Below are 21812 nucleotides of genomic sequence, written 5' to 3'. Positions count from 1 at the left end.
GACAAAGTAATTTGAGTGATAGGGATGGGGAAGATATAGGGGAAAGAAAATTGCAAATAGACTTCAAGAAACAAAACATAGTCCAAGGGAGGAATCACAAGATGCTGCCCCATGGGGGAGAGGTGGAGAAACAGAGAACTCAGGACATTTTGAGGCTGCAACTGACAAGGGTGGTGGGGGTCTGGGGTGGGGAGAAGGAAACTGGGAGGAGCTTATTTAGGATGGAATCACTAGAGGGAAGAGAGTCTGTGATCTCTTTTTATTTTAACTCATTGTGCTTGGTAACTAAGTTCTAAGTTTGGTTGTTTCTTCATACTGAAGCAACACAATTACTGTCAGCACTTTCTAAATTTTGACCCTAGGGGAAAACCTCTGTTGTACCACCCTAGTTACACATTCTAATTTATGTTCCTTCCTCAGGATCTTGGTCCCTCCTACCATTATTATCCTTTCTCAGCAAACATTCACCATATTTGATACCTATCCTATCTTCTCATTACTTCCTTGACTCAATTTCTCTCTTCTTTTTATCATCTATGTCTACTTCACCCCATCATCTGTCCCCAGGGACCCATTTTTTTTGCTGAAGCAATTGGGGTTAAGTGACTTGCCCAGGGTCACACAGCTAGTAAGTGTCAAGTGTCTGGTTTGAGGTCAGATTTTTAACTCAGGTCCTCCTGACTCCAAGCCCTGTGCTCTATCTACTGTGCCATCTACCTGCCCCAACCCATTTTTTCTTTTTATGTATCCATGATCTCTTGGTTAAAATGGGCTTAAAGATATGGGCAGCAAGCTAAATTTGAGAGTGAACTTTGGTTTTTCACAGTCTGGCTTTCAGAGAATATACGACTGATAGGGTGGGTTTTTTTCTAGCATGAAAATGCCAGCTCTGTCATATCCTGAAATCTTGTGCCCAGTTTCTTCTGAGGACATGCTAATTAGGGACGATAAAATTCCAAGGCAGTATTACCTAGGGAGGCAAGTGGTTGGGGGGGGTGAAGAGACAGAGACAAAGAGAAGAGAGATAAAGAGAGGAAGGGGAGAGAGAGGGAAAGAGACAGAGAGACACAGAGAGAGAGAGGGTAAAGGAGAGAGAGAGATTCTTGTATTATTCTCTCTAGCTTTTAAAAAATAAAATGCAAAGCTCCATGAGTTGTTGTTTCTGTTTTAAAACCAGGCATCTTTTTCTGCATTTCCCACTAACAGATTCGAATTGGACAAAAGACAGCAAAAGAATTGAAAGCAAAGCATGGAAGCAATTATAGAGTTGGATCAACCTCAGAAATGTTATGTAAGTGTCTGTTTGGCTTCTTTGACATTATCCAAGGCATGGAGGAAGTTTCTGGACTTCAAGGGAGAAAGAGAAGGTCGTGGGCTTAGCAGCTGGAGGGAAGGGAGTTTTTGGTACACAATCTGAACTGTGATCTCTAGGGACGAGGTGTGAACCAGAAGAAAGAATGAACTCCCAGGCTCAGCATAGGATTTCTTCTGGAAGTTAGAGGAAAGGATGATGTCCAGTGGCAGCTGATCTGTTGACTCAGCTCCCAGAGGACATAACAGGCAACAAGAGCAGGGTAGGGTGGGGCTGGGAGGATAGATCTGAAATCAAAAGAATCTGGGAGGAGATTTTTTCTTCTCTACACCTCTGGAGCCCACCCAGATAGCATTAACATGTAAGTCATTCAACTTGGATCATCAATCTGAATAATTTTATATTTTTAAATGATTAAGGTACCTTTTATTTCCTTAAAAGAGAACGATAAGGGGACTCCAAATGATGTCAGTTGAGGATTGGCTGAAAGGATTGGGAATGTACTGCAAAGGAAAAAGGAGATTTAGGGTGGACGTGAGCTTCACCTTTAGTATTTGAAAAAATTGCCATGAAAAAGAACATGACCTTGGTCTGCTTGGGGTGAGAAGTAGAAATGACTGAAAGACAGATTTTAGATGAAAATAAGGAGAACTAAATAATAGTGAGGAGAGGCAATATGGCATCACAGGTAGAGAGCTGGTCTTTGTGTCAGAAAGATCTAGGTTTGAATCCTGCCTCTGATACATACTAGCTGTGTGACCTTGGGCAAGTCATGGGTGCTCTTGAGTGCTCTAAGACTGGAAAGTGTAAAGCAGGTGCCAGACTGTATTGGTAGAGGGCATTTCCTCAACAAGAGTTTCCCTATACTGGTGGTATCATAAGCTAGGTTAAAAAAAATTGAGCTTTCAAAAATTGAAATGTGTTGCCTCATGAGTTCCTTCTCACTGAAGATGTTCAGACAGAAGCTAAAGGGGTAGATATTTTCTTGTCAATGGGATTCATGCTTTGTGTGAGGGTTGTACTGGATGACCTCAGAGGTCCCTTCCCACTCTTATCTAAACTTTATTTCACCAGAGTATGCATTTTACTCCTCTGAAGTCACCCTCTTCCCTGCCATTGCCGGAGATGGGTATCCATGTTATTTATTCTGTCTTCTTGTTTTAATAGACTTTGTATCTGGATCCTCACGAGACTGGGCTTATGATATTGGGATTCCCTTTGCTTATACGTTTGAGTTGAGAGATAATGGAACCTATAATTTTGTGCTACCAGAAAACCAGATCCAGCCCACTTGTGAGGAGATCACAACAGCTGTCCTATCCATGCTTGATGAGATCTATAAGAAGGAATGGGGTGCAGACAGAGCAGCAGTGCTCTCCCCAGCTACCATGGGGCTCAGCGTCTTCCTGTGCTTCATGCTTTTCTTTTAAGGACATCTGTCACAGCTCCACTAGGAATCCCCAGCCTTGTGGATACAATCCAAGTCAACTCAATTCAATAAAAGTTCGTGGCACTGTACTTTCAAAATATTTGTTTGTTGTACAGAAAACAAATGATTTACAATGAAGACAGTTCATATCAATGAATAAAAGCTGTACCTGTGCATTTTAGTGCATAAGAAATAAGGGACACACATAAAACAAAGAATCTGATAATCATTAATAATCATAAGTGCCTACTATTAAGTTCAAAGCATTGTGCTAGGCACTAGAGATGTAACAACAAAAATGAGATAGTCCCTGCTCTTCGAGGATCTTATTTTGTCAAGGTATACACAACATGTACACATATGAATATGTGCAGAATAAATACAGCTTAGTTTTGGGAGGGAGGATGCTAGTAGTGGGGGAATCAGGAAAGGTTTCCTCTACACCCTCTTTTTTGTTATGGACTCTATTGCCAGTCTAGTGAAACCCATGGGGCCCTTCTTAGAGTAATGTTCTTAAATGCATAAAATACATAGGACTACACAGAAAACCAATTATATTGAAACACTTACCATGATATATTCTTTAAAAAAAAAGTTCACAGATCCCTTAGGTATTCATGGACCTTTCAGGACCTATTCAGGACCTTTAACCTAGCAGGTGGTGCTCGAGTTGAGTCTTAAAGGAAGTAAGGGATCCGAAATGGCAGAGGTCAGGAAGGAATGGACTCCAGGTATGGGAGATAGCCAGTGCAAACGTGTGCGGAACAAGACAGTTAGTTTGACCAGAGTAGAGAGTGTGGGAAGAGAAGTAATATGTAATAAGGCTGAAAAGGCAGCTCAGGGCTAGGTTTTCAAGGGCTTTCAAACCAAAATTTGTGGATTAGTTTAGAGTCATCAGGAACCACTCTTGAGTAGATGAATGACTAAAACTACCATTACTGATTGGGATCCCAATCTCAAAGAATAATTATGATTAATTCTAGAAAGAAAAATTTTTCCAGAGGACTATCCCAGTGTCGCCAGAATCCTATAAACTCACATGTCCAGTTTAAACAGTGTAGATCCATTTGACCCATAGAGTAACAAAGGCAGCAATAAACCAATCACTCAAATGAGATTGTGTCTACAAAGTACTTTGCAAACATTAAGAATTACACAAATGTCAATTACTTATAAGCAAGGGGAAACTAGTGGAAGGTGGAACACCCAGTTTATATTTTCTGACCCAAAAACTGTTCTGTTCCCTCCTCCCCAACTCTATAATTTGTTGTCTGTCTTCCTAGCCTTCAAATTAAAAGGTGATGTTTTCCTTCACTCCAGAAGGGATGGCATACATGTTGAAAAAAGCATGCGCTTTGGAGCCTGAAGACTTGGGTTCAAAGACCCAGCTTTGCATTTACTATCTGTGTCACCTTGGGTGATTCAGTGTCTCTGAGCCTCAGTAAAATAAATGGAGATGATAATTCTGGTACTACACACCTCACACAACATTTATAAGAATGAAATGACTGAAAAAAAACAAAAAAAAAGAATGAAATGACTGCTGAATGGAGACAATATCTATGGTAGAAAGATTAGTGGACAGGAAGTCAGGAGGAGCTGGCTTTGAAGACTACCTCTGACCCTTAATAACTGTTGTGACCGTGGTCAAGACCCTTAACCTCTCTGAGCCTCATTATTTTTTGATGTGTAAAATGAGACTAAGACTTATACATGTCTCTCCAGGTGGTTGTGAGGCTCTGGTGAGATGAGATTTTGGGAACTTTAGAGAGCTTTGCTGTTGTTCAGTCATTTCAATTGTGTCCAACTCTTCATGACCCCATCTGGCATTTTCTTGGCCAAGATATTGGAGTGGTTTGCCATTTCCTTCTCCAGCTCATTTTACAGATGAGGAAACTGAGGCAAACTGACTTGTCCAGGGTCACACAGCTAGTAAGTGTCTGAGGTCATATTTGAACTCAGAAAGATTAGTCATTCTAATTAGAGGCTGGACACTTCACCACTGTACCACCTAACTGTCCTAAAGAGCTTCAGAAATGTATTATTATGTAAATATTTTTGTAAACCAGGTAAGCCTACACAGCCTGAAGCTCTAATTATCCTTCTACATCAGAGCAAAAATTCTCTCTCAATCTCCATCTTCTTTTCCCCTTTTTATTTTCCCCCAAATTCGGCTTCTAGCCAGGACCGGGGACTTTACAAATGACTCTCCCTCACCTCTGAGATCTGAATGAATAGACTTTAAACACAGGGAAAACACTCAGGGGTAGGCCTGCGCTTTCTGACCTCAAACAAAAGGAGCCAGTCTATAGGTAAGCATTAAAATGAGGGAAAAGAAATAATACCATTTGGGCTACTTAATGGAGATTAAAATTTGCTTTTCCACATGCACACAGTTTAGGAAGAGACTTAAGACAGGACAAATTTTCCAGAGTAAGAGAGCATTATGAGGATGGCCAGGTAAGGCTAGGAGGAGTGGTATAGCAGCTTGCTTCCAGAAAGTCCAGAGTTCCTTTGTGTTAACCTCTACATCAATGTGCTGGGCAGCTTGTCTGATCCCTTGGGAAAGGAAGTCAGGAGTCCTTGTGGCATGTCTGTGTTCCTTGACTGAGTGGAGGTCCATGGTTTGGGCATCTGCTGCTTCAGACTCCAGATGCCAGCAGCTCTGACAAAGAGGATCAGATATCTAGTTCTAGGCTTAATCTGCAACAAATGTCATCAATTAATCTCTTTGCTATGCAGAAGTGCCCAATAGTTTACAATGGGATGTGACAACAGTTTTCCCATCGATCTGACCAATTAGATCTATGGGTTTCCAATCTAGTAGAACTTTAGAGGTAGATTTTTTTTTATCTTTAATGCGTATGTTATAATGAGATATTTTATTACCTTTAATTTTGATTTGAAAAGAAAAATTTGCTATGAGGAAGAAATTAATTTCTTCATGAGGGATTCATTCCTTTTAGAATGAAGATAAATAAAACATGAATAGATATTTATTAAGCATTTACTATGTGCTAGGCCTTAGGGATGCAAAAACAATTCCTACTGTTAAGGAGTTTATTTTCTAATGGGAGAACAACAAGGACATATACAAATATATACAACATAAATATAAAACACAACTTTTTGAAAATGCTATCTTGTTATTTAAAAATTTAAATTTTAAACATTTAGTTTAAATGTGTATTTACTTCTCAAATTAGCTTAGGAGGGAGGGCACTAAGTGGTTAGGTAGATCAGGAAAGACTTCAAGAAGAAAATGTGATACTTGAGCATCTTACAGGGAAAAATTAATTCTATATGGAGGAAGTAAAGAGAGAATCCATTTCAGGCACACGGGCTGGTCACTGCAAATGTACAGACAGGAGATGGAGTATTATGTGTGGGCAGTTTGCCTGGATTGCAGAATGTGTAAGAGAAGCAATGTCCAGTGAGGCTGGAAAGATAGATTGGGGCCAGGCTCTGCAAGGTTTTAAAAGCTAAATAGAAGAGTTCATATTTTTTCCTCAAGGCAATAGGAAACCACTAGAGTTGATTGAGTCAGGGAGGAACATGGAGAGTTCAGTGCTTAAGGAAAATTACTTTGGCATCAGTGTAAAGGATGAACTGGATTGATGAGACACTTGAGGCAGGCAGACCAATTAGGAGACTATTGTAATAATCCAGGCAAAAGGTGATGAAAGCTTGAACTAAGGTGGTACCTGTGTTATACAGAGAATGGGATAGATGGGAGGGACATGGAGATAGAAACAACAAGATTTGGCAACTGATTGCATGTGTGGGGTGAGCGATTGATGACCTGAAGATGATACTGAAGTACAAACGTGGATGACTGGAAGGGTAAGTCTATGTCAGTGGGGGTTTGGCTGTTTTCAGTCATGTCTGACTCTTCATGACCCCATTTGGGGTTTTCTTGGCAAAGATACTAGAAGGTTTGTCATTTCCTTCTCCAGCTCATTTTAGAGATGAGGAAACTGAGGCAAAAAGGGTTAAGTGACTTGCCCAGGGTCTCACAGCTAGCAAGTATCTGAGGCCAGATTTATGCTCAGGAAGATGAGTTCTCCTGACTCCAGGCCCAGCACTCTATTCACTACACTACCTAGCTACCCATAAGTCTATGCCAAGCAGACCAAAATACCTGCAAATTCCCTGCCAGAATTGGGATTCCCTAAAGGAGTCCAAATTTTCTTCTTTTTCATTATGAAATTGTCAAACATCAACAAACAGGAACATTTCCATATACAAAGAACAAAAAGATCACATTAGAAACTATGAATCTCTATTACATACAGTTTGTTTTCAAAAGTATACATTAAATTTGATATAGTAGTACTAAGTGTCCCACTTGTCTGTGTTCCCTTCTAAAATTTTCTTCTGCTCTTTTTTGTGTATCTTTAAATGTTTCATTGAGAGTCATTTCTTCTTTTTCTCATACTGCTGTCAGTACCCCACCCCCGTCCCCGCATTCTTGCCACTACTTTGCCATTCAAAAAAATTAAAGCCTTCTCTTATAATAAATGAGGAAGGTCAAGCAAAGAAAAAAACCCAAAAAATAAAAAAACCAAAAAAACCCTTAGACATTGTTTCTGAAAACATGTGTCTCATTCTGCACCTGCATTCTATCACTTCTCTCTAAAGAGGTGGGAAGCTTACTTTAGTATCAGTCTTCTGGATTTGTCTTTGATCATTGCTTTGATCAGGCTTCTTAAGCCTTTCAAAGTTGAATCTTTTACAGTATTACAGTCATAGTACAAGTTGTTCTACTTCTCAGATTGAGAATGTGTGAATTTATGTAAATATTATCAAGTTTCTCAGAATGCATATCTTTTATCACTTCTTAGAGCACAATGATATTCCCATACATCCTTGTATCATAATATGTTCAGTCATTCCTTAATTTATGGGTACTCACTCCCCCCCCCCAATTCTTTCCTATGATGACAAATACTGCTGTAAACATTTTTGTACATATGGGTCCTTTTCCTCTGACATTGATCCCTTTGGGATAAATTTTAGTTGTGATATTTCCAGGTCAAAGTGTCTATACAGTTTCGTGACTTTGGTTATATAGTTCCAAATTAGTTTCTGGAATGGCTGGACCACTTTACAATTCCACTGGCAGTGTAATAGTACGCCTGTCCTCTCCAGCCCCTCTAGAAATTGTCATTTTTTTTTCATCCTTGCTATAGTGTATGTAAGGTGGAGAAATCTTAGGTTTATTTTAATTTGTATTTATCTTATTAGTGATTTGAAGCATTTTTTCATATGGTTGTTGATAGCTGGCCTTTCTCCTTTTGAGAACTGCCTCTTTTTTCTCACCATTTATCTATTCGTTCGTTTTTAGCATTCATTTTTTTAAAATTTGAGTCCCAAATTCCCTCTCTCTATCCGTTCTCCAAGCTATTAAGAAGGAAAGCAATATGATACCTATTATGCATGTGAAGTCATGCAAAACATATTTTCATACTAACCATGTTGTTAAAAAAAACCTAGAAAAATAAAAATGTGAAAAATAATAGCTTCAATCTGCACTCAGAGTTCATCAGTTCTTTCTCTGAGATGGATAACAGTTTTCATCATGAGTCCTTTGGAATTGTCTTGAATCATTGTATTGATCAGAGTAACTAAGTCTTTCACCCTTGATCATTATTACAATATTGTTGTTACATCGTATACTGTTCTCCTGGTTTTGCTCACTGTATTTTGCATCAGTTCATGTAAGTTTTCCCAGGTTTCTCTGAAACCATCCCGTTGTCATTTCTTATAGCATGACAGTATTCCATCACAATCACCTACCACAACTTGTTTAGCTATTCCCCAACTGATGGGCATTCCCTCAATTTCCAATTCTTTGCCAACACACAAAAAAGAGCTGCTATAAATATTTTTGTACATATGGGTCCTTTTCTTTTTCTTTAATCTCTTTGGGATACAGATTTAATAGTAGGTCAAAGGGTGTACACAGTTGCATAGTCCTTTGGGCATAGTTCCAAATTGTTCTCCAGAATGGTTGGACTAGTTAACTACTCCACCAACAGTGCATTAGTGTGCCTGTTTCTCCACATCCCCTCCACCATCTATCATTTTCCTTTTCTGTCATGTTAGCCAATCTGACAGATGTAAGGTTGTACCTCAAAGTTGTTTTAATTTGCATTTTTCTAATTATTAGTGATTTAGAGCATTTTATATGACTATAGATAGCTTTGATTTCTTTGTTTGAAAAATGCCTGTTCATATTCTTTGACCATTCATCAGTTGGGAAATAGCTCTTATGTTTTACAAATTTGACTCAGTGTACTATGTATTTGAGAAATCAGGCCTTCATCAGAGAATTTGCCATAAATTTTTTTCTGGTTTTCTACTTTCCTTCTAGTTTTGGCTGCATTAGTTTTCTTTGTGCAAACCTTTTAAATTTCAGATAATAAAAATTATCTATTTTACTTTCCTTGACTGACTTGATCTCTTGTTTGGTCATAAACTCTTCCTTTATCCATATATCTAATACATAAATTTTTCCATGTCCACTAAATTGTATATACTATCCTCCTTTGTTTCTAAATCATTATTAGTTTTGACCTTATCTTAGTATATGATGTGATATGTTGGTCTATGCCTAGTTTCTGACAAACTGCTTTCCAGTTTTCCCAGTACTTTTGTTAGGCAGTGAGTTTTTGTCCCAGAACTGCCTCTTACTATCCTTTCACCATTTAGCTATTGAAGAATGGCTCTAGTTTTTATGTAGGAAACTGATAAAGTTACATATCTTTGATATCATAACTTCAGCAAAGGAGTTTGCTACAATGATTTTTCTCAGTTCATTTTTTCTCTTCAAATTTTAACTGCATTGATTTTTGTTGGTACAAAAACCTTTCAAAGTTTTTATGTAATCAAAATCACCCATTTGATTTTTTATGATCTTATTTATCATTTGGTCAAGAACTTTCTCACCATCTGTTGTCATGAAACATATCTGTTTCCCTTCTCCTCTAATTTGTTTATGATATAGCCATTTATATTGAGGTCAGGCATCCATTTAGAATTAATTGTGGTATATGATAAGAGATGTTGGTTTAAGCCTAATTTTTCCCAAATCACTTGCCAATATTGCCAGCAGTTCTTGTTAAGTTATGCATCCTTACCCCAGAAGTGAATATCTTTGTATTTATTGAGCACTATGCTACTGTGTTGTTGCTTCTAGATTGTGAATACTTAATCTGTTCCATTGATCTGCTTATCTTTTTATCACAATTGATGATTAATGCTTTGTATACTTTGACATCTGGAAGGAGCCCTTCCTTCCTACTTTTTTCGTGATTTCTCTTGAGATTATTGATCTTTTGTAATTCCTGATGAATTTTGTTATAATTTTCTCTGCTTCTATAAAGTTAATCCTTTGGTTACCTAGTATAGTACTGAATCTGTGAATTAAGTTAGAGAGCACTGCCATTTTTATTATATTAGGATGGTCTGATAATGAGAAACTAACATATCTCCAAACATTTCTCTTCTTTGTATTTTTTCTATTTTTTCTAATTTTTATTATTTTTTCTTTTATTTATTTTTATTTATTCTGAAGGCTATTTTGTAGTGTCCTTTCATGGAGACACCAACAGCTTCAGGTAGATTTCGAAGGGGCCCTGGCTACCTGACTCTTCTGTTTCTTCTTTGCCTTTTTGGCAGCTTTGCTAATGGATCTGCTAAGCCTTGCATTTTGTTATTCAGTCATTTGAGTTGTGTCTGCCTTTTTGTGATCCCATTTGGAGTTTTCTTGGCAAAGATACTGGAGTAGTTCACCATTTCCTTCTCCATCTCATTTGACAGATGAAGAAACTGAAACAAACAGGGTTAAGTGACTTGCCCAGGGTCACATAGCTCGTAACTGTCTAAGCCCGGATTTGAACTTAGGTCTTTCTGTCTCAAGGTCTGGCACTCTATCCACTGCCTAGCTGCCAAAGAACTTTACATAAACTCATGCTAGAATCTGAAACAAGAACATGAAGCTACAGGTCAGAAAATTATAGATTCAGAGCACAAATGGGCCTCAGCTGTTATCTAGTCTAACTGCCTCACTTTACAGTGGAAACTGAGACCTGGAGAGATTAAATGACTTACACAAAGTCTCACAGCTAATGTCAGAGCCAAAGCTTTTCAGCATACTTTCTACCACCCTGCCTCTCATCTAGTCCACCCACTCACCTCACAGAGGGGTTGTGAGGAAAGCTCATCTTAAACTAGAAAGTATTATTTAAGTGTGAGCTGTTTTTAATGATTACAGGTTTAAAACGTGAGGTTGAAAGGTAAAATAAGGCTCTTTGAGGTTCCCTTCCAGTTCTAACAATTTTATGAATCTCCATTAACAGAACTAGGACTCACACCTGGTCTTCCTAGATTAGGACTGGGTCTCCCTACACCATACCATCTCCTGATGGTGATTTAATCCTTACCTCGCAAGCTTTGTTGAACACAAAATACCATCATCCCTTCCACATTGTGTTTTTCTCCATCATGATTTTGATATATTGTGGGTTGGCATAGAATTTAAATGGGAATTTTTTGGGAGTTTTGTGGAAGTCCCAGACTGAAGGCCAGCGGACAACACAGAAGAAAGTTTAGAAATTCAGAAATATATGAAATATATATATATATATATATATATATATATATATATATGTAGATAGATAGATAGATAGATAGATAGTATTGTATAATATCAGCATATTTTATCTTTCAATACTATAATAATTCAGACTTCTTCTCTGGTACAAAGGTAGGGCCAAAAATCTTACATGAATTTCCAGATCTCGGAGGCTCCATGCCCCCAAACCCCATGATGTGGAAGGGATAACTGTACCTTTCAGGATACTCACTCTCCCTAGGACAATGTTTTGGGTTTGTTGGAGGAGAGGGGTAACTAATTATTTTTAGAAGCAAAGCAGGATGTCCTTATAGTGCTGAGCTTGTAGTCAGGTTCAAATCCCTAATAACAGACCTCGAACTTAATTTTATCACCGAATTTTCCTTACTGATGGAAAGCTTTCTGTGTATACTGGCTTCAGTGGGAAATTCATTTGGCAGACATTTATAAAGCAATTCAATTCAACGTAATAAACATTTATTAAGTTCCTATTAAGTACCACACACTGTGCTAAACTCTGAAAATACAAATAAGAAGATGGTTCCTGCTCTCAAGGAGCTTACACTCTAATGGGGGAAGACAACACAGAAAAGGAAGCTGGAAAGGGAATGGGGAGCACCAGCAGGGAGTACCTGTCCTGATAGCATCATGTTCCATGTAGTCCAAACTAAACAGAGCTGTGGAAGGAAATGGAGAGTCTATATTAAGCTCCTATTATTAAGCACCTGCTATATCCCAGGCACTAAATACACAAAGACAAAAGGCGAAATTGTCATGTGCCCTCAGGATCTTAAAGTCTTAGTGAGAAGCATCACAAGCATGGAAGAGTCAATACAAACTGTATACAAAGTCATTTGGAGAGTGGGAGTTGGGGAGGGGATGGCACACTTACCCCAATCTGCCATCCAAGCCAGAGAAGTCCTCCTCCCAGGTGGCACCGCCAGGATAGGCAAATCATCCATCCTTCCTTTAGGAATGGAGTCAGGGATGATGCTACCCACTGCAGCTCAAGATTGTTGTTTTGACTGATATCTCAAGGCCTCAAAAAAATTGAACAAATGCAAAATAATTTTCCATTTCTAGCACATTTTAAAGTTTCTAGCAGCTATTTGGCCTATATGCATCTGCAAAACTGACACATGTACAAAGGATTTAAAAATAATAATTTCAAATTACATATTTCAAATACTACACTTTTACAAAAGATTTCAAATATAAAACTTTATATTTCAAATATTATTCTCGTAGAAAGGATTCAAGAATTATAATGTTTCAAATATTCAAACATATCCATCATGCTATTAATATGGCATGATGGACATCTTGGCAATTACTAGATATATCCTGACAACCATAAAAATCAGTTTTAAAGTAATATCCCTGGGCTCCACTGACTCTTTCTTCAAGACAGAAGCCATGTGGCCATTTTCTCCAGATTTTAATTAGAGTTTATAAGGTAGGATTTTGTGCCCTATAAGCGTTCCCTGGATTTATTGGTGCCATCTTGATTAAGGACAGTGAAATGGACGTGGGAGCCCTATTTGAAGATGGTTTTCACTGGTATTTGAGTTGACCATCTTGTCTTACCACTAGTGAGGCAGGTGGAGTATGTCACTGCACTATCAGACTAGAACCAGGAGGGCAAACTTTCTTCTCCTTCTCCTCCTTTACTTCCTCTTTCTCTCACTCTTCCTTCTCCTCCTCCTCACCATCATAATTGATTTTTACACAGCACCTCAAAGTTATAGAGACGCAATGTGACATACAGAGGGCTGACCTCAAGTCAGGAAAATCTGAGTTCAAACGCCACCCAGTGGCTATGTGATACTGGACAAGTCACTTAATATCTCAGTGGTCCGCACAACCCTCAATGACTATAATTTGCAGAAAAGGTGCTGATCTGCATTGATAGAAGGAGTTTCCTCCTCTGAGGTTTCCTTACACCATGAAATCATTGTTCTAGTCCTTATCCCTAACCCTACTTTGGCTCAGAGTGAATGTAAATAGCAATTATTTCTGTTTTGGCCAGAAACCCTAGGGTCTTCCCCTCCCAGATTGATTTTTTTCCTTTTCTTTCTTTCTTCCTTTCTTTCTTTCTTTCTTTCTTTCTTTCTTTCTTTCTTTCTTTCTTTCTTTCTTTCTTTCTTTCTTTCTTTCTTTTTCTTCTTCTTCTTCTTCTTCTTCTTCTTCTTCTTCTTCTTCTTCTTCTTCTTCTTCTTCTTCTTCTTCTTCTTCTTCTTCTTCTTCTTCTTTTTTTGACTAGGTAAAGAGCCCATTCTCTGCCTCATTTCTTATTAAGCCTTAATCACTGAATGGTTGTTGCCTCAGTCCAAGTGAGACCTATTAAGGACCTTAGCTTAAAAAGGCCAAGGTTTCCCCACTGCATCCTGGGCCATCTCCAGTTGACCTGATCTATATCTGGCCAATGGGCCCAGATAGCTCCAGAGTTGAAAATGAGGCTGGTGACTTTGCACAGCCCTCCCTCATTTAAATCCAATTCATTTGCATGTCATGGCATCACTTTCCTGACATCATGGTCCTCTTCAGAAACAAACGACAAACAACACAACCATTTTAGGGTTACAAAAAGCTTTGCAGACTTTATCTCATTTCATCAACCAACCAAAAGGTATTTAGTAAGCACCTCCTATATGCCAGGCACCGTACTACACACTGGGTTTAGAAGGACAAAGAATAAAACAATACCTACTCACAAAGAGCTTTCTGACTCTATGTATACTTCTCTATACATCTGGCCACCTTGGGTTGGGTAGCTCCTAAGATTCCCATACTGTGACAAATGCCTTACCCTCCCTTACAATGCTGCCAGGAAGACAGTAGCTTTCCCTGTGGGACTGTGAAGACACTTCTTGGATGACGGCATCCAGACCCAGGTCTAGGCCTAGGCCAGGATACATGTACTACAACACAGAAAGTGTTGGGATGGGACTTCAAACCCAGCAAGAGAATATTCGGCCAATTCTCCAAGAAAGAATCCAAACACATATAAGAGGTCACTTCCTTCTGGAAGCTATGTGAACTTAATTTGTTTGTTTGTTTTTGTATTGGCATGAGCCTACTTGTAGAGATCCTGTGTGTCCATGCTATTAATCATTGCCAAAGAAAATGGCTACTGACAGTTTATGACAATTGTACTGAGTAAGCAGAGATCCCACTTGGATCCTCAAGCTTGTACCCTTCTCTAGGGTAGAAAGTCAAAGCAAACTGAGCTAGTATAGATCAGATTAGCAGTTCTAGGTTGAATCTGACCACAGCTGTCATCACTTGTCTTTCCATTTCTGACGTGAGTATTCCATTTCATCTGTGAGTGTTAGCCTAGAACAAGCTGTGAACCTCCCCCTTCCCAAATACACGCATGTGGCCAAGCACATAAACTCACACAGGCTCATATATACAGAAATACCCACACACACTCACATAGACTCACATATAAGCTCTACACACACAGACTCACATAGACCCACACACACCTTCATACTTACACCCACACCCACACAGATTCACTTAGAGATACTCCCACACACATATACCTCCAGACACAGACTCGTACATACATACTCACACACTGACACAGATTCACACACACCCATACTCATACTCATACACCCACATAGACTCACACACTGGCACACACACCTATACACACACACACACTCACACATACATACACATATACTGACACAGACTCACACACTCATATTTATACCCACACCCATGCAGATTCACATATAGGTACTCACACACACACTCACACAGACTCACACATACATACACACCCATACACTGACACAGATTCACACACACCCTTACTCACACCCATTTACCCACACAGATTCACACACTGGCACATATACATCTACACACAGACTCACACTTACACACACATGTACTGACACAGACTCACATACCAGTACTTGGACCTACACCCACACAGATTCACATATAGATACTCACACACACACACACACACACACACACTCACACAGACTTACACACACATACACCTACAAACACAGACTCACACAAACCCACACACTGACACCGATTCATACACATATACCCACAAAGACACATGTACACACACACACCTATACACACAGACTCACACAGTCTCACATACATACTCACACATACATGTGCACTCACACACATATACATACCCCACAATGAAAAAGATGATTAGGTAGGGAGAGGAGACCCAAATACTACATGTGTTACCAGCCTGATGTACCTCCCCCACCCCAACCCACATTTCCCTGGCTCAACCCAAGCAATGTACTCTCTGCTTCACTTATTTATGCCATTCAATAATAGCAGGTTTCTGTGTTTGTCAGATTACTCGCTCACCAGCCCCTTCACTGCCACCCAAGGAATGTCAAATACCATGGGGAAAATGTCAACAGAGGCCCCCATCAACTTACAGATAGTTTTAAGAGCTAGGAATGGCTCTTTTCCTTTACATGGTGAACAATGTTCTATGGCTCTGTGTCTCCAGCTCTCAGTCCCCCAGTACCAGAATCTCCTGAGATTGTGGCCACTGACAGTTTTTGCCGGCAATATTTACACTTCCTACTGACTCTTTATTCAGAGTTGGCTTCTTTCTTGAGATCAGTTGTATCTGAGCCTGTTGTAGCAGACTGTGAATGGCACATCTCTGTAACTTGTGTTTCTATATAGACAGAGCTTCAGTCTTAGCTCTGTCACTTATTCATTATGTGACCCCAGATGATCAACACGCACTTAGTAAGCACCTACTATGCATAGGCAAGTGGCGAGTTCTGAGTTTCATTTTCCTTCGCTGTAAAATGGAGAATAATAACACCCAGCCCATCTAACAGAATTGTTGTAAGGATCAAATATTTGTAATGGAGAAGATGGTGCCCTAGCACAGCACAGCTAACTGGACTTGGTAGGAATAGTGCACAGAAGACCCCATCTCCAAAATTACTTACAAACCATTGCAATGATTGTTTTGAATTTTTTATTTTGAAATTATGATATGGTAGGGTTGAAGCCTTCCTCTATTTCCTCATCTCAACTGACATAGATGCATTGCTTTTCACACAGATGAGACCACCCATGAAATCAAGGGGAGGCTTGCATTTGGAGGGACCTAGACTTCCTGAAGCACCCTTGCCCCAATATTCTAAATGGATCTACCAAATTCACCACCCACTATATTGGCCTGCTTGGTTTTTTTTTTCCTTTTTAATACATCCATCATCTGATTCCCCCAATCCTTCTCAGCCAGATGTGTTTACTAACCTAGGTACAGGTCCCACTCCAAAACTACCTTTCCTGGGCCCCAAATTCACAGCTTGGAGGTAAAGTCAGCATATACATATACTTTTTCTCTGGAGTCAGAGGACTCAAATTCCAATCCCACCTCTGATGACTACCTACTCTCTATGTGACCTTGGGTAAGTTACTAGACTTACTTGGACCTCAGTTTCCTAATCTGTAAAATAAAGAAGTTGGGCAACATGGAGGACCTATCCAGACCAACCTATGGTCCTATGATCCCTGCTTTATGCTCTCACTTTCAGACTTGTACTCTTCAACCCACACTTAGCAATGTCTCTTGAAAGGGACCTGACATGACTAAACTATATTTACTCAATACTTATAGCTCCCATTTATATAGAAATTCAAGGTTTGTGTTCTTGACATTCATAATCTCTCTTAATTATTCCTTATCTCATGTAGTGTGATCTCCATAACAATGCTGTGAGGTAGGTGTTATTTCTATACCTATTTTACATATGGGATAACTGAGGCTCAAAAGGGTTAAATGACTTGCCAAAGATCTCACAGCTAGAACTTTTCTGAGGTAGGATTGAAACTCAGGTCTTCTTGACTGGAGGTTCAGCTTTCTTTCCACTATAACATGTCACCTCTCTTGAGACTAGTCATTGTCTTCTGCCAACTCCCTCTCCTTCATCTTTCTCCATGATTTTGGCAACAGCTTACAGGCTGCTCCCCCAATTCACCTCATCCTAGCCTTCTATTCCCATTTCCCTGCTATCTTTCTGGGAGATTTCAATCTCCATTGAGGATAATGATTCTAAAAGCCTGTACTTACGATTTGATGAACCCCTCAGTTCCTTTAAGTGCAGGGTCTACTCCATTTTAGCAAGTTGCTCAGGTGGTTAAAACCTAAACTTCTTCATCATTTGCCACTTTGAAGATTTTGAACTTGGGAACATCCTCCTCTGACCCAAATCTCTTCCTTCCATCTGTCACTCCCTTAACTTTCCAATACAATTTCGTGATTTTCACCTTGACCTTCTTTCTCTATGAATGAAGATCCTTCATCCTATAGATCCTTCCATATTCTCCAAGCCCACCAACCCTGTGCATGCTTCATCTTCCTCCCTCCCCACCACTGAAATGGTCAGGCATTCATGTGTCAGACATTCCATCCTTGAATCTCTTGCCCCCTAGATCTTCTGCAGTTCCTGCCCCATTAACCATTAAGCATTCAGACCTCCTGCGTGTCCCCTCTCCTACTTCATGTTGATCAAATGTTACTGGAGTAAATAACAAAACCATGATAATTGGATCTACTACAAATGTATGCAGTTACCTTCAGCTAGCCTTCACTGCTACATAGCTATCCTAAATAGGCAATGGACAAAGTACTGGATTTAGTTGGAGCCAGGAGGACTTGTGTTCAAATCTTGCCTCAAGCACTTACAAGCTGCATAATCTTGGGCAAGTTATTTAATCTCTTTCAGTCTTATTTTCTACATCTGTAAAATGGGATTAATAATAGTATTCACCTTACAGGGTTGTTAAGAGGATAAAATGAGATAATCTGCAAAAAAAACCAAACCCAAAACTTTACAAACTTTAAGGTGCTATATAAATTCTAGTTGTTATAATTGCTGTGGTTATGCAACAATCTTTTTTTCTTTCCCGCCACATATATAAAGCACTTTGAGAAACTTAAAATGCTATGTAAATATGAGCTATTATTAATAATCTCTTATTAGTTCTTTCAGGGCAGCTAGGTGGAACATCCATCATCTGATTCCTCCAATCCTTCTCAGCCAGATGTGTTTACTAACCTAGGCACAAGTCCCACTCCAAAACTACCTCTCCTGGGCCCCAAATTCACAGCCTGGAGGTAAAGTCAGAATATACATATGCTTTTTCTCTGGAGTCAGAGGACTCCCCAATGCCACCTCTGATGACTACCTACTGTCTGTGTGACCTTGGGTAAGTCACTAGACTTACTTGGGCCTCAGTTTCCTAATCTGTAAAATAAAGAAGTTGGGCTTGAAATCAGGAAGACTCATCTTTCTGAGTTCAAATCTGGCCTCAGACACTTGCCAGCTGTGTGACCCTGGGCAAATCACTTAACCCTGTTTCCTCATCTGTAAAATGAGCTGGAGAAGGAAATGACAAAGCATTCTATATCTTTGCCAAGAAAACTCCAAATGAGATCCTAAAGAGTCAGACACCACTGAAATGACTAAATAACAACAACAGTGGTTCTTTCTCTCATTCCTTACCTTAGCTGTTTATGACTTTTTATCTCCAACTCTACCCCTTTTCTCACCCCGCTCTTAACAATGACTTCTTTTCCTACTTTACTTAGATAAGTGTGACTGTCGAACTCTCCTAACTCTGTCTCTACCCTTATAATCTCATTATCATCACCCACTCTCTCCTCCTCTCCAGCATGAGAGGAAAAGGTGGCCCTCCTGCTTGCCAAGACTAATGCCACCATCTGTAGCCTTGATCCCATCACCTCCCGTCTCCTCCATTTCTTTATTGCATCAATCATCCCCCCCCCATGTGTCTTCAGAATGTCCTTTTTAATAGCTCCTTTCTCTCACTATAAAACATACTGTTTTTCTAGTCATAAAAAAATTTCAGACAGAACTCCCCAGTCAAGCTATAATTTCTTTCCTCCCCTTTACTGCCAAACTTTTAGGGGGAAAAGTGTTTCCATTCTCTGCCTCTACTTCCACACAATCCACTCAAATAATCACAGACTTGGAAGATGTTTTTGAGGTCATCTAACCCAAAACCCAGTTGATTAAGAATGCCTTTGATGACATTGTAGATGAGGGATCTCTCAACCTTTGCTGGAAGACCTATAGCGAGGAGGAACTCTCTACTCACCGCCTGAATGGACAATTGCACTAGTTGTTAGGATGTGTTTTCTTATATAGAGTCTAAATCTGCCTTTTGTCAACTTCCATCCATTTCTCCTAGTTCTATCTTCTAGGGTCAATCCTTCTTCCCTAGTCCTTTAAATACTTGAAGACAGCTACAAAGTCCCTAAATGACAGCTAGGTGGCATGGCCGATAAAGCACAGGGTCTGGAGCCGAGTTCAAATCCAGACTCAGACACTTACTAACTGTGTAAAACTAGGCAGCTGGTTTGCCTGTTTCTTCCTCCATAGAATGGGCATGATAATAGCACCTGCCTCTGAAGATTGTTGTGACAATCATAACTCTAAAGCACTTAACAGTGCCTGGTATACAGTAAGCATTATATAAATGTAAATTATTATTATTAAGTCTCATCTCCAGACTAAATGTCTATAGTTCTTTCAACTCATCCTTATTTAGGACTATCCTGAGACCTTTCACTATTCAGGGGTAAGTTATATGCCCAAGTTTACATATATAGCGAGCATCAGAGAAGAGATTTAAATACAAATCCTCTGACTCCAGAGTTAATGCCTTTCCCACTGTATCATACTACCTAATGAATAAACTAGGCAGCTAAGTGCCACAGTGGATAGAGTGCTGGGTCCAGAGTCAGGAAGATTCATCTTCCTGAATTCAAACCTGGCCTTAGATGCTTACTAGCTGTGTGACCCTGGGCAAGTCACTTAACCCTGTTTACCTCAGTTTCCTTTTCTGTAACATGAGTTGGAGAAGGGAATAGCAAAGCACCCCAGGATCTTTGTCAAGAAAAGCCCAAAAGGGGTCACAAAGAGTCACATATGACTGAAAAAATGACTGAACAACAAAAACAACAATGAATAAACCAGAAACTCTGGATCTTCGTATTCAAGGCTTTCCACAATCAGACTCTGACCTACTCTTCCATTCTTATACCACACTAATCTTCTCCCATGCAGTTGCCCAAATTTGGAATTGATTGCCTCATTTCCCATCTCTATCTATTGAAGTCTTTTTCTTCCTTCAAAACCTAATTCAAAGGCCATGTCCTCCATGAAGCTTCCCCTGACTCCTATGCCTGAAATTGATTTTTTCATCCTTAGATTACTCATTGAACATTACCTAGACCTATTCTTTGCACTTATCTCAAAATCTCCTGTATCCTAAATATTTGTGTTCAGTTATCAGTCAACAAACAGTTGTTAAGTACCCACCACTTGCCAAGCATTGTGCTAAGTGATAGAAATGGAAAGAAGGCAAAAACAAAAGAAAACAAAAGCAAAAACAGTCCCTGCTATGAAGGAGCTCATAGTCTAATCGAGGAGACAACATTTAAACAATTCTATAAAAGAAGATATATGCAGGACAAACTGGCAATAATCAGTAGAAGGAAAGCACCATGTTCCCCTTCTATTAGATATAACCTAATTCAAGGACCACTGATTACTTATTCTCCATAGATAAGTAAGCTAGATACTGAGAGAAAGATGACGTTTAGATAAGACATAGTCTCTGCCCTCATGGAACCTGTGGTATGGGAGAGGGCTATGACATATGTGATATTACAAGGCAAAAAACAGAGGTGTGCAAAACAAACTGCTTTATAGGCTTCAAGGGAAGAAAGATTGTTACAGACTGGGAAGATCAAAATAAATTAATCTCATAGTAAAAGTCATATTTTTGTCATATTGCTGCTGTTCAGATATTTCGGTCATGTACGACTCTTCATGACACCTTTTGGGGTTTTCTTGGCAAAGATACTGGAGTGGTTTGCCGTTTCCTTCTCCAGCTCATTTTACAGATGAGGTAACTGAGGCAAACAGGCTTAAGTGACTTGCCAAGGGTCACAACGCTAGTCATTGTCTGAGGCCATATTTAAACTCATATCTTTCTTACTCCAGGCCCAGCACTCTATCTACTGTGCCACTTATCTGCCCTGAAAATCATATTAGAGTTGGATTTTAAAAGATTCTTAGCAATTCAATATGCGTAGGTGAGATGGAGGCTTTTCCAGGCAAAATGACCTTGAGAGCCAGCGTATGCAAATAGGAAAGTCCAGGGCCTGGTTAGGGAACAGTTTGGCTGCTACAAAGAATATATGGAGGAAAGTAGTATGATATGATACCATAAAGTACAGTGGTGGGAGATTGCAGGGGGCATCAAACGTCAAGCAAAAGAATTTGGTCATTGTCAGTAAGCAACAGTGAGCCATTGAAGATTTCTGACCAGAGGAGTGGCACAGCCAAATCGATGTATGAGAAAGATTA

The 21812-nt window shown here is 39.4% G+C and overlaps 1 protein-coding gene across 1 annotated transcript in view; it reads left to right on the top strand.

Moving 5' to 3' along the window:
- Positions 1-2841, top strand: part of CPO (carboxypeptidase O) — a 31263-nt gene extending 28422 nt beyond the window's left edge. The window contains exons 8-9 of the mRNA XM_021008658.2: positions 1207-1291; positions 2480-2841. Of these exons, the coding sequence (XP_020864317.1) occupies positions 1207-1291; positions 2480-2742 (348 nt within the window). The 3' untranslated portion in view covers positions 2743-2841. The remainder of the gene's footprint in view (positions 1-1206; positions 1292-2479) is intronic.
- Positions 2842-21812: the final 18971 nt, after the last annotated feature.

The sequence above is a fragment of the Phascolarctos cinereus genome, unplaced genomic scaffold (genome assembly GCF_003287225.1).
Source record: "Phascolarctos cinereus isolate Bilbo 61053 unplaced genomic scaffold, phaCin_HiC Scaffold_7;HRSCAF=346, whole genome shotgun sequence".
Lineage (NCBI taxonomy): Eukaryota > Metazoa > Chordata > Mammalia > Diprotodontia > Phascolarctidae > Phascolarctos > Phascolarctos cinereus.
The sequence above is the reverse complement of the archived record's forward strand: the minus strand, read 5'-3'. Positions and strand labels throughout refer to the sequence as shown.